Raw genomic sequence first — 13,228 nt, forward strand, 5'->3', positions numbered from 1 at the left:
ACTCACACACATACACATACACACACATACACTCACATTCACATACACACACATACACTCATGCACACACACATACACACACTACATATGTACATCTTATACATCTTTTTCTTTACTTGAAAGTTTTAAATTTGTATTTATTTACATTTCAAATGTTATCCCCTTTCCCAATTTCCCCTCCACAAACCCTCTATCCCCTCCCCTGCCTCTATGAGGGTGCTCACCCACCTGCCCACCCACTCTGCCTCAGCACCCTAGCATTCCCCTACCCTGGGTCATCAACCCTCCACAGGAACAAGGGGCTCCCCTCCCAGTAATGCCTGATTAGGCAATCCTCTGCTACATATCCAGATACATACTCCAATACAGATGAGGATGCTTGCAGTCAAACATCAGAGTGAGCACGGGGACCCCAATGGAGAAGTTAGGGCAAGGACTGAATGAGCTGATGGAGTTTGCAACCCCAGAGGAAGAACAACAATATCAACCAACCAGACCCCCCAGAGCTCCCAGGGACTAAACCACCAACCAAAGAGTACACATGTGGGGACCTATGGCTCGGGCTAAATATACACATCTTTAAAAAGTCAGCTAATTCGCTTTTCCAGGTCACAGAATAGGGAAACTCTTTGGGCCTATATAGAAAGATAAATTTTGTTGATTAAAAAAATTGAGAATTGAATGTAGGTTTTCTAGAATATAAGGTACCATGCTGTTTGTAAGAATGTCAAAGTCTAGGAGAAAATGCCAATGGGTTCTGATTTAAATGTTTGCAAGCAATTTTCAGCCTCACTTTGGAGACAACACTTTAGGAAAAACATCCCTTGAGAGTAGTAGCACAGTAGCACCCCTTAGCGGTAACACTGAGCGGACGGCTTTCCTTATTAAGTTGTGGGAAGTTATTTTACTTTAAACTGCTGTTGTGGATGTAGAGTCATTCGTGCTTAGTAAGATGGCTCAGAGGGTAGAGGTACTACAACCAATTCTGATAATCTTCCTTCGATCCCTGGATCGATGTGGATACATGGTCAAAGCAGAGAACCAAGTCCTGTAAGTTGTTCTTTGACCTACACATGCTCCACAACACACACACACACACACACACACACACACACACACACACACACACACACACACACACACACACACACTAAATGTAAAACACTTAAAAACAAAACCACCTTGCTCTAGCCTGAGGAGTAAATTTGAGGGACCGGCACATTTTGTTTGGTTGTGGATTTTGGTAGCAACCATGGCCCCTACAACTGCCAATTCTTTAGTTCTGGAATGATCTGAACCTGCCTTGGAAATGAAGGAACAGGTTACTACAAGGCTGTGCTGGGAAAAGACTTTCACTGTCTGGTGATTCGACATGAAATGTCTTTTTCACAACTGAGTAGTCTTTTTGTTTCTGCTCCAGCCACCAGCTGGAATGTGCTAGGTTAGACCAAATCCTAGCACTCAAGATGGCTTTTCGCTTTTGCTTAAGTCTGTGGCTCTCAGCCTTCCTAATGCAGTGACCCACAACCATAAAGTTATTTTTATGTGCTACCGTTATGAATTGCAATGCAAATATCGGCCATGCACGATGTCCAAATGGGTTGTTTTCATGTGATGTTGCAAGGCGTTCAGATCCTGTGTCTTTTTGTTTTCATTCACAAAGCAAAGTGCCACACCCTATGGTTGCTAAACCTGTTGGGGTCTATTGGAATTTGGTTTATGGAAGTCATAATAATTGAGATTTGATAATCAAAGTGCCAAGGCTTACTCCAAAGCAAGGCAGAAATCACTTTCACTACTGTTAGTCACTAATTAAAAAGACCTAGACAGTGAAATGGACTTGGTCATAAAACTCAACCCAGTTTAACACCATTCTCCTTTGGTGCTCATAAAGCATTTATAGCTTCTGGATAGCTCCAGACACAGCTAGCTCCACGGGAAGTTTTTGATTTTAATGCTACAACTTAGTTTTAAAAACAACATATGTTCGTGTTTTTTGTTTGATTTTCTGGCACATGCTTCTATCTTAGCAGTACTGAACAGAAAATATGATGTTATTTTAAGTCCTTATTTTTTCAAAAGCATGATTAGATTTTATTCAGGGAGTACAGCTATTCAAATATAAAGGCCAGAGACAGGGCAGTGGGGTGGGCTGTGTAAGACGCTACAGAGACGGATGACCTGAGTTCAATCTCTGAGACCCACAAGACGGAGGAAACCAACTCCCACAAATATCCCCCAACCGTCAGACATTTGCCATGTTGTGTGGATACAGTCACAGGCACCATAATAACTACATGTAAGTTATTTAGGGTCAGAGGGAATACTACATTGTAGATCTGAGTGCACTAAATTGGCAATCGGTCTGACTGTGGTGGTCCATGTCTTTAATTCTAATATTTGAGAGGTAATGGTAGGAGGATCATGACGCTAAGGCTGAGTTTGAGGCCAACTGAGCTACACTCAGCTACACGCTGAGTTTGAGGCTGCATGAAATCCTGTTTCTGAAAACAAAAGCAAACAAGTAAACAGGCAAATAAAAATTAGGAATCAGAAGAAGGTCTTTGTGGTGAGAACATAGTTCCTTCATATCTCCTTATAATGGGATTAAAGCATTAGAAACTCATGCCTTTAGAAACATTGCCCAGTATCTTTTCTCTAGTTGAAGAGGCTTCTATTTTCCCCACCATCATCCCGGCATGAGACAAACACTAAGAGGTCTTTGCAAGGTTCTTACCTTGAAGAAGGTCATCGTCGAGCCATCTCTGACTGCCCCATATTCTATCTTGGTTTGTTTGGCCAGATCGTCTGCGGAATCGATGGGGGATTCCATTCTTTCTACCGTCAAGAAGGCAGCCAGGTTGGCCGTGTAGGATGAAATGATGATTAGGGTGAAAAACCACCATATTCCTCCAACTATTCTGGTCGATAGAGCCTTGGGCATCAGCTCTGATCCTGTGACAGCATTATCAGAGTGAGGGTGTTAAACTGCGTCAGCAAGAGAAGGAGACTTACGCTGGTCATCATGCTAAGGGGAAGAGACTCTTCAAAGACTATCTTGTATGAGGATGAAATGAATGTGTTTTCTAGAAATGGAACAAAATCCAAGTGATCCCTTCTATAAGTCTTTAATTATTACCTCTGCTTATAATGCAAGTAGTTAAAGTTGATGGCTGAAAATGGCGGAAAGTTTAGCCCCAAGATATACTGTCTAAAATGCATTTAGTTGCTTAAATGTGAAGAGTTTACTCTAAGAATTCTGACCTTATTACTGCCTAATGCATTATTTAGAGGGAAATAAGATAGTCTAGGTATTTATATAAAAATGAAAAGCTTTGAAGTGGTAACTTATTTTTTATTTAAGGTTAAATAGTGTGAGAAACTTACAAAAGGTTACAGATCATTTCAGTTATAAGATGCAACGTAAAAAATAATTGAGGATTTTCAGATTTTATATATATATAGTTTTATATATTTTATAAAATATATATTTTATAGTTATATATATATATATTTTCTTCTAGTTTATCGTCTTTTTTGGCTGAAATAGAGTATGATCTTCAAAAGACATTTTTGGTCCTCCAGTAAAGATCTCATTCAAAAACTGGCTGTTTTCCCAGGTGGTGAGATGTGTCTGGTTGAAATCCTCATTTAACTACCATTCGGGTCACTGTTGTTTTTAAAAAGAAGCATGGAGATATTAAATATGTTTTGAAAAAGAAAAGTTTTTTTCCCAAAAGAGGTTCAAACTTTCTGAAAAGAGTCTAGGTCCACTTTGAGCTGTGGCTGCCTACATTTCAGTCAAGTTGGAAGGGAGCAGAAGCACAAGTGACTTCACTTCAGTTGGGTTGATTCACGGACCTGAAGTCACAGCAGAGTCTGTATGCCCAGTTAGAGGGGGAGAGCACAGCCACCATTGACTCCCAGAGATCTGAAAGGTTTCAGTACATCACATGTACGGTTTTGAGGATTCTTTCTTTACACTAACTGGGTGTTTTGAAATTGCATAGGTACTAATGGTGCGAGATGGGAAGAAAAATTGGAATTTCCTAGTCTGCAAATGAGTGAGGTTATTCTCAGGTTTAATCGACAAGGCAGACACTCATGAAATCAGTACCAACTCAAAGCTGGAGATAAGCAGATGTAAGTTGGCAGAGTATCTGGGATTTGGATACAGAAATATTCTTTTAATACTCTTGTGTCTCTGTGCTTGGCTCCCTTTGACGAGATAAATGGTTTGACTGTGGTTTGCACTGTCTTCTTTTGTTTGAATTTTGGTGTGTAACATCGTAACAAATTTGTAACCATTTCCATTATATTGCCCCCAAGGATTTAGCAGAATAATCCGTTGCTGCTGTTTTTTATCTTGTGGTTTAAACAGGATTTCTATGCCTATGGGTGCCTCGGCTTAAAGCCCAAGGTTGCCTTGTATCTTGGTGCTTAATTGATCTAGCAGCCTTGTGGCAATGTGATACTATTTTAGGTTATTAGTTAGCTGCCATTAAAATACCATTTATTTTATAAAATAGCCATGGGAGATAAATATCACATTAAAGATACATTTTTTTCTTGCCCTATAGGTAGAGATTTTTTTTTTTTGCTGTCGGTTCGTCCTTGTGTTATTTTTATTGCATTTATGAAAATCTAGCTTTCAACTTCTCAGAATACACACCTATTTACGTATTGTATGGCAGTGAAAATGGACTTATAGATGAATATCCATTTGACATGCAAACATAAATTTGTATTTTTGAACTTTAAAATAAGTATTTATAATCTTAGAAAAAATTCATGAAAATTTAGGGTAATATGTAGCAACCTAATGAAACTGTATTAAGCTTTCGCTAGATGATATTAATGAGATATATCAATGTCGTTTTGTAAAAAAAAAACTTTAAAAATCTCAGGCAATTCAGGGAGTTTCTTAATTAATTAATTAGTTCTTAATGCTATCTGAATTATTTCAAAATGGCCTCCCTCAAAAAGAGATGATTTGTGCATGTTCAGTATCCTAGAGGATGACATCATGGGAACGGTAATTGTGTAGAGTTAAACACCGCTGGAAATACTCAGGATGAGATAATACTTGCTGAAGTCCCTTTAGTGCCTTTTATGGCAGACATGACAGCCAATCCTGATCCAGACTTTGCTCAGGCTCTGTAGAAAAGAGAAAGTCTGATCATCACATTAAAACAGAAATGCAGCAAAGTGGTTTCCAATTTAATAAAATGACAGGCTCCTGCACATGGGGGAGAGCACGACAGAGGGTATCTACCTGGTCCAATGCCATGTACCAAGGGCAGATGCACTAACAGTCATAAATGCTGTACTTGGGAATGCTTGTTGCACCTGACAAATGTTAGTCAACTTCTTCCATACAAGCCGAGTCTGGCTGGGGCTGACTGTCATGTATCCAAGGTATGGTAACTAACGGACACTGCATCCCACAGTTTGCTGTGGATGCTGGTAAACTCCAAAAATATGCAAGTAGTGATTCAAAGGCGGACACTGGGGATGTGACATTAGGCACAAAACTGCATAGGCCTGCAGCATGGTCAGTGAAGCCTGTGGTTTGTTTAATCATTCAATTGCTGAAGAGGGCAAGTTGTAGGGATGGGAGGAGGCCTCCTTTATTCTGAGAATAGTTGCTCATGTAGTAAGTACCCTGAAGAATTAAATGTGCTGGGAAATCAAGGCACAGACTCTCACAGGATGTCTTGCAGGATTCATAGCTCCATCTTATGCTTCAAGTTCAATGCAAGTGGTTTCTACTAAATCTGGTTGTGTCTACACCCATGGAATGATCCCCACGCCACTATGCACTATTACAAGAGAATGTATTAATTTCCTAAATTGTGAGGTATTTCTATACCGAAGACCAACATACATATTCACGCTCCCTCTTTGTTTCTCTTCCTTTCCTCTCTCTTTGTTCGTTGAATTCACATACTGTAAACATTTCAAATGATATTATAACAACCTAATCCAAAATGTCAGGTGGACTTCCAGGTCACAAGCATGGTTAATGTATATCCCAGTTGGGTTTTCTCTTGCCAGTTTATTTGCCAGTTTATTGTCAAATGGAAAGATATTCCAAACACAACGGCATCTGTGACTTATGGCTGTCTTAAGTGGATGTGTTTAATCTTGGAACTATTTGGCAGACCGTATGCTTGAAATCAAAGCTGAAGAAAAACCCAAAATACAAGATTCCAAAGGTTTAAAAAAAAACTTCTCCCTCCTCTACAGCAAAAACAAAAATCTCTGAAATCATAGAGCAAGGTAAAATATATTATATTTCTTTGGTTTCAGCTTTATGTCTCCAACCCTACAGTTTACTGTTGCTATGGTTACCAGTTTGAAGGGGATTGTGTAAAAAGTTATTGGGCAGCTAAGATGAATTTCAGGAGGGCTTGTCTGAGTGGCAATTAGGTGGAAGTTCTAGATCCTGTTAGCACCCGGAGGAATCCAAGTGGATGCAAACGTCCAAGGATTTCAATTCCATTCCAATTAAACCTTTGGCTTGTGAAGTTATGGCTAAGAAGGGAAAGTTGGGCATGTCCGTCTATGGAAATGCCTTTATTCAACAAAAGTCTAATGTTTTGTGATGGATAACCTACACTGATAACTTGACAAGACTTAGAGTCACCTAGGAGACATATCACTTGACACGTTTATGAAGATGTTTGCAGGAAGGTTTGTCTGAGGAGGGTAGACCCTGAGTGTAAGCAGCACCACTCTATAGGCTGAGGTTGCAGATAATAGTAATAATAATAATAATAATAATAATAATAATAATAATAATAATAATAATATTACAAAAACCAGGGCACAGCATTCACTGGTCTATTTGTTGACTGAAGATACAATATGACAGTTGCCCCAGGCTCCTGTTGCTATGTGTTTTGCCCCTGATCTGTCTATGCTCTTAATTATAAGTCACTACAACTCTTTATTCCCTACATTGCCTCTATTCAGTTATTTGATTGGATCAGCGAGAGAATAAGTAATATAGGTTCCTTATTCTTCATCACTTGGAGGAAAATTTATGTCCATTGCTTGAAAGAAGCACTCTTTTTAGATCCTTAGCAAGGAAGTCCTGTTTAGACTATTTCTGTCCTTGCCTAGAGAGCAGAGTTGAAAGTCCATTGCTACGATTGTATATCCCTGCGTGTTTCCTTCTACCATCTAGCTTCAAGGTGGAGTTTACCAGCGTGAAAGCCTGACAGCAGACTGTGGGATGCAAGTGATAAAACGGGCAACCGGTGTACCTTGCTGCATGAGAGCTCCAACTCCAAACCAGAAACTATTTAGCAAAGTGAAATTGTTTTCCACCACGTCTGAGTCGGGGTTGCATGGGTGGGGGTTATACCACTCGTAGGGTGTGAACCTGCGATAGTTAACAGAAACAGTTTTATAAGCATCAGATACACGCACGGAGCAGAGCAAAACCCGCTGAGCAATGCAGAAACCCGACGACGGAGCAGGAGCAATAGGAGTGAAAACCTTATATAGCCACTTCCGGCTCTGGTGGACTGAGTGCAAAAGTTCCTGGGCGGGTATTTGCCATCAGCTTCCCGCTTCCGGATCGAACCCGTTGGCAGCTAGGATCACACTCCTCCAACCCATGTCTATCGAACTCTTCTGTTTTCATTTATTTCTGTTCTACTGAGCAACTGAATAACCATAAAGAAAGGATTTCTCACCCCAAGATTTCACTACAGCAAGGGGCAACAAGAGCAGCATGGAATGCATAGGGATTACACAGTTAAACTATTATGGTGCTGATACTTCACAAATGATACAGGAATGATAGAACCAAAATCAAAACCAAGCTGAACCAAGGGAAGGACTGGATTTGCGGGCCATATATCTCTTATTTCAAGGATACTATATAGAAATATAAGCCTTAATCCTTTAAAGAAAAGACAAAGTTTAAATTTGGAAGAATCATAGTCCAGGGGTGTGTGTGTGTGTGTGTGTGTGTGTGTGTGTGTGTGTGATATATATATATATATATATATATATATATATATATATATATATATATATATATATATATATATGCATTAACTCCAAGGCTTAGAGCAGGAAATTGGAAGCTCATGTTTTCCTTTTAATTTATTTTTAATTGAATTGTTTTCTAAATTATGCCCTGCAGTCTTGTAAATAATCACCAACTCTGGTTAGGTGTGAAATGTTTTCTATGACATTATTATCGCTCTACCTGCAAGGGGCCATGGGTAATAAGTTTCTGGAAATACAATGAATCATCGAGGAAATCAACACAAAGAACCTTTGATTTGATTTCTTTGCCCTCAGTTTACTTCTTTGTAAAATGGGGAAATTTAGATATTTAGAAGTAGCATTTAAAATGATAATTTAAGGAATGGATTACAATTTTAGTCCTTTCTGTTTTTCTAGGTATCAGTCTGACTGTTGTAATCCAGTTGAGGCACCAGCTCTAGGGGTATTTTATAGAGCTACCCTAGTAAGGTGTATGGTGTGTGTGTGTGTATGTGTGTGTGTGTGTGTGTGTGTGTGTGTGTGTGTGTATGTCATATTTTTTAACATTGCCAGATGTTCATCAAATTAATCTGTAATAATTTAAAATGCAGTGATTCATAGCACTGGAAGCTTTGCCATTTGCTGCTGGGTCTTTTTAAGGCAAAAAGGATTGTTAGTGCAATGTTAAAATACCATAACATCAATGAGAACATACGGATGCTCTCCAAGCCATAAGGCTTCAGCAATAAACAATAGCAGGTTGTGGATGCATCAGGAAGAACTGGGCTTAAGGGGAATATATTATGTACAGCGAGAAGCCGGACATGCTGTGAATCATGTACAAGGAACTGGGAAGATGGTTTCTCTTAATGAAAAATGCTGTCTAAAGCCCTGGACACCTTCTGCAAAGTGTGCAGTGTCTTCCCATGGAGTCTTAGGGGCATTAGGATAGCAGCCTGGTCATTTATCCCACCATAATATCATCCAACTCTTTCCTGTGGCTTCCCTCAAGCTGCACGGCACACCACACAGGTTGCTGTGAGCTTATGAACATAGCTTTAATTGACGGTGCCATGCCAATGCATTTTAATTACTGTTGTAAGAGTATAATTAAGTTTTGAATTTACACACTCTCATAACTGTAGTAGTTTGCTGAGCTGAAAGGACGAATACCGGTATTAATGAACCTAATAATTGAAACAGCATGCAGAATAAAGATGCTGTTACTTAAACAATATCATCATCACTGGTACAGTAACTTTAAAATATTAATTGCAATAAATTAGGAGGATTATGCATTCAAGAATATGGGCTTTTCAAATAGACCATAAAGCCTGGAAACCACCAGCCCCCGATACCCTGTTGTTTACTCATTTAATATACTCTGATCTGTGAGCACATGTCCTTGGAATGCTGCTGTCAGTGTTCCCTCCATGTTCTACACTTTAATACTTGTGAGCAATTAATTGGCTTTCTGAAGAGCAAAGGAAAACAGTCTAAATGTCAGCACACATCTCAGCTCTTAAGGAAGTTGGTGGTTCTATGTCTCCAGGATTCGGAATGATCAGGGAAACATGTGAACTGAGGAATATTAAATGATGAGAAGCTATGCTGTAAGACACTGTCTTTTGGTATAATAGAAACACATACTTGTTGTATAGGGTGCAGATACTCCCCTTTGAAGATCCTAAAACCTGCTTAATATAGCCTCAGTGACACAGTACAGCATGTCAGCACCAGGAGGTCAAGGGGAAGACCAATATACGGTCTGCAGGAATGGCCATCTAAAAATCACTATCCCAGATGACCCTCAATAGGTCAGTACTTAGTGTCAGGACCACGAGAAAGGGATAAGTGTGTTTAGAACCTATGTGAAAACTTGTGTAGATAGTGGTGTTTTTTTCATGGTCATTGTGATGCTGACCATAATTCTAGCATCCCAAGATGCTGCAGCAAGAGGATTGCTTCTAGTTTGAGGCTACTCTGTCTCCACAGGAAGTTAAAGAACAGCCTGGGTTGCATAGAAAGACCTTCCTTGTTTCGAAAGAAAACATTTTAACAAAATGCACCATAATGACTCTAGAGGATTTATACATGCAAACTTCTTACTTTAGGTTAGGGTTTAGATAAAGCAAATTTTACAATAAATGAAAAGTTGCAAAATATTCCTCACTGCAAACTTTTCTAATTGAGGGGATTGTCTATTTATCATTGTTGACAGACACTGGCTGCTTTGAAGATAGAAAGACAGTTGATTTCGATGGGGAGAGATCTGCTTGAAATTGTCATCAACCATTGGCTTTGTAACCTTAGAATCTGCTGTCAAGGGATCCTTCTTTCTCCTAGCTTTTATCTTTTGCTGAATGCCAACTTTAAAAGCTTCATGTTAGGAAGACAAATGCGAGTCACCAATGGAAGCAAGCCCTGTATGTGGAAGTTTGGCCCAGTTCAGCCTTATGTTTACCAGGAACCCAATTCCTTGGAGCTAAATATTTTTAGAGTTGACTGCCAAACCAAAGCACTAACAGTCACATTAGTCATGCTTCACTGTCATTTTCTATGGCTTTCCTTATCTTGTTCCATTGATGTTTTATAACTTTATAGATTTTATTCAGTTCAACAAATGACTTTTAGGGATTTATTTAGTGAGGGTGTTAGCTTAAATGCTGAATTGGGCTGTGTTATTTCACTTTAAGAAAACGCAAAATGATATTCTTCACAACACAAATCTGAAAGCTTCTTTAGATCAAAGAGTGATTATGACATTAGCTGATTTTCATTTCTTTGTTACCAGATTTGAGGGCAAGCCACTAGGATGACAACTAAAATTGTGTTGCATCTCACCTTATTGGTGCAGAGAGACCTACTTTATGGTCTCAAATTATGAAGATGGGAAGGAAAGGAGAATAAGCATCTGCTTAACTGGCTGGGGCTGTTTGATTTTGAGCTTGCACTTAGTAGTGCTACAATGTAGGATGAGGATAGAATCAAAGGTGTAGGTGATACAGTATTGAGTCTCAAATACAGACTGGGGGTCACCAAGAGCTTATGAGAAAGTGAACAAGACTAAGTGTGGGAATATTCTGAATGTCCCACTTCCTGACATATCCTGATGACAAATATAAGGACAGCAAAAGTCACAGTTGTGAGGCAGTGCAACAGGGTCCCCTCAGTCTGTGTGCTTGTGAGGGCTTGTGAAGTATGCTCACATATTGTAACCTTCTGATAACTTTGGCCAACTTTGCTAGAGTAAGCAATGGATGTTTCCATTAACATTACCTTGCTTGATCCATTTATGAGCATTAATGTTTGAAGAAACCCTGGACTCAGGATTTGAAAACTCACATTTTTATTGCCCTCTGTCTTTTTAATTACTTCGTTAGGAGTAGACAAGTCAACTCTCATGAGAGGGTACTTCATTACTTTATGGCTCTCCCAGGTCAATATAACTTCACCTGGAAACTGTGAAAAATCTCCAAAGGTCAATAATTAGAAAATTATTTTCAAGGAATTTTTTTTTAAAAATTATCTTGAACGTGGTCCTTGACTGTGAGATGACTGAAAAATTTGAAGTTGATAGTGTGTGTGCGTGTGGGTGCATGTGCATGTGTGTAAAGAGCATTTTGACCACTATTTCAGAAAACAAAATTTGAGACTTGGCAATAGCACATATTACAAGTTGTTGAGAACACTCAGACTTTAGTCCCTTTGAAAGCTTAATTAGCCACACTCAGAGGTCACTTATTCCGCTGGACTCTGCCTTGTAGATCTTCTGCATGTTTCCTGCTTGGGTATTTCCCCAAGCATTCTTTGTAATTCTGCTGGGGAGAAGTTACCAGGTATTAATCAAAACCGGACAATGGACAATGGACAATGGCAAAGAGCTATCACGAAGAGATATTTCCCTTATAAATTCCTGGAGAGAAGACAAAAACTGATTAGGGGAAAAATTACCAACTTTTGTTGAAAGGTGAAAAAGATTGAAAACACGGACATGACATAAAGAAGTAATTTTTTTTAAAACATACTTTATCTGAAGCTATCAAAGGTTTTAAGAGGAATAGAAAAATAATATAGTCATTTCAAATTCAGTATCAAAGGCATTTAGATAAATGTTCTACTGAGGAAAGTAAAAGGCTCTGGAAGACTTGTATAAACTATAATGATTTCATATAAAGAACAGAGTTTAATCTTGAGAGATAAAGCTCAGATTGAAACACTTCCAGAGTATCATGAAGCTTTTATAATGGCCAGAGGAGGATGTAGCTAAGTGGTGGAGGGCTTGCTAAGCACACATGGGGCCCTACACTCCATCTCCAGAATAGAAGCAACACAGTAATCAGCCAGTCAATCAGTCAATAAGCCAATCATCAATCAATTAAACTTCCACAATGTAATTTCTTTTCAGTGTTACTTCCTCAGTTTTCTTATTTACCTTCTAATGATTTTAAAGGAGAACCTCACAGAAATTTGAAAGTGTTTTCCTTGATCCTTAAGGGCCTCTGCATCTTTCTTTCCATGGTCTTTTTTTGTTTTTAATTGCTGTGGTGCTTCCCAGCTACCTTGTTTTTCTGTTTGGCTTGTTCAATTATTCCTGAACAAAATATCTTAAAACAATTTCATTATTAGTTTAGTAACATTTTAGCTATCCAGTTGACCCATTGCTTTTTTTGTCCTCTATTCTACGGAAAAATGGGACAAATAGTAATCTCATGTGAACTGAAGTATGGAAAAGTTAAATCACTGTAAAGGCCTGCCTTCTTCCTTTAAACATGTATCTTTATGGATAATTAGCTGTCGATGCATGTAACAGCTTTCTATAGAAACCCTGAGAAAAAGCAACAATGAACAAAAATAAAATTGCACTTTTAAACTGTGAATTTTGACACCTGTCATGCCAGACCATTGTCATGAAGTCAGTATTCCTAAACTTACCTCGCAATCACAAACAGTACACAACTGACTCCTAGGCAGGCGAGCAGCACGTACATCCAAATGTCCGGAGATAGGGGGTTGAGGAAGGAGAAGACACCCGGGTTGGTTCCATTGGGCTTCCGGTAAAGGATGCTAATGCCCAGGGTCATGAAGGGCTTGGAGAAGTCAATGACTTTCTCCCGTACGTATGTGATGGTGAGAGGGGCCACTGCCAGGTCAGCTCTCTGTAAAAGCAAGTGCCAATGGTCAGCTGCAAGGGACTAGTCTTCTCCTGAGTATCTCTACT

At 39.1% G+C, this 13,228-nt stretch overlaps 1 protein-coding gene across 12 annotated transcripts in view; it reads right to left on the bottom strand.

Annotated features, from left to right (window-relative positions):
* Window positions 1–13,228, bottom strand: part of Grik1 (glutamate ionotropic receptor kainate type subunit 1) — a 400,993-nt gene that overhangs the window by 38,861 nt on the left and 348,904 nt on the right. For 11 of the 12 annotated variants that reach the window (XR_005491017.2, XM_006248053.5, NM_001111114.1 and 8 more), the window contains 3 exons: window positions 12,943–13,166; window positions 7,272–7,390; window positions 2,738–2,955 (listed from right to left, as the gene is read on the bottom strand). Coding sequence is in view for 11 of the 12 variants with exons in the window: in XM_006248053.5 (XP_006248115.1) it covers window positions 2,738–2,955; window positions 7,272–7,390; window positions 12,943–13,166 (561 nt within the window). In the remaining variant the exon portion in view is untranslated. The remainder of the gene's footprint in view (window positions 1–2,737; window positions 2,956–7,271; window positions 7,391–12,942; window positions 13,167–13,228) is intronic. The other variant, XM_039088253.2, reaches the window with a different exon arrangement.

The sequence above is a fragment of the Rattus norvegicus genome, chromosome 11 (genome assembly GCF_036323735.1).
Source record: "Rattus norvegicus strain BN/NHsdMcwi chromosome 11, GRCr8, whole genome shotgun sequence".
Classification (NCBI taxonomy): Eukaryota; Metazoa; Chordata; class Mammalia; order Rodentia; family Muridae; genus Rattus; species Rattus norvegicus.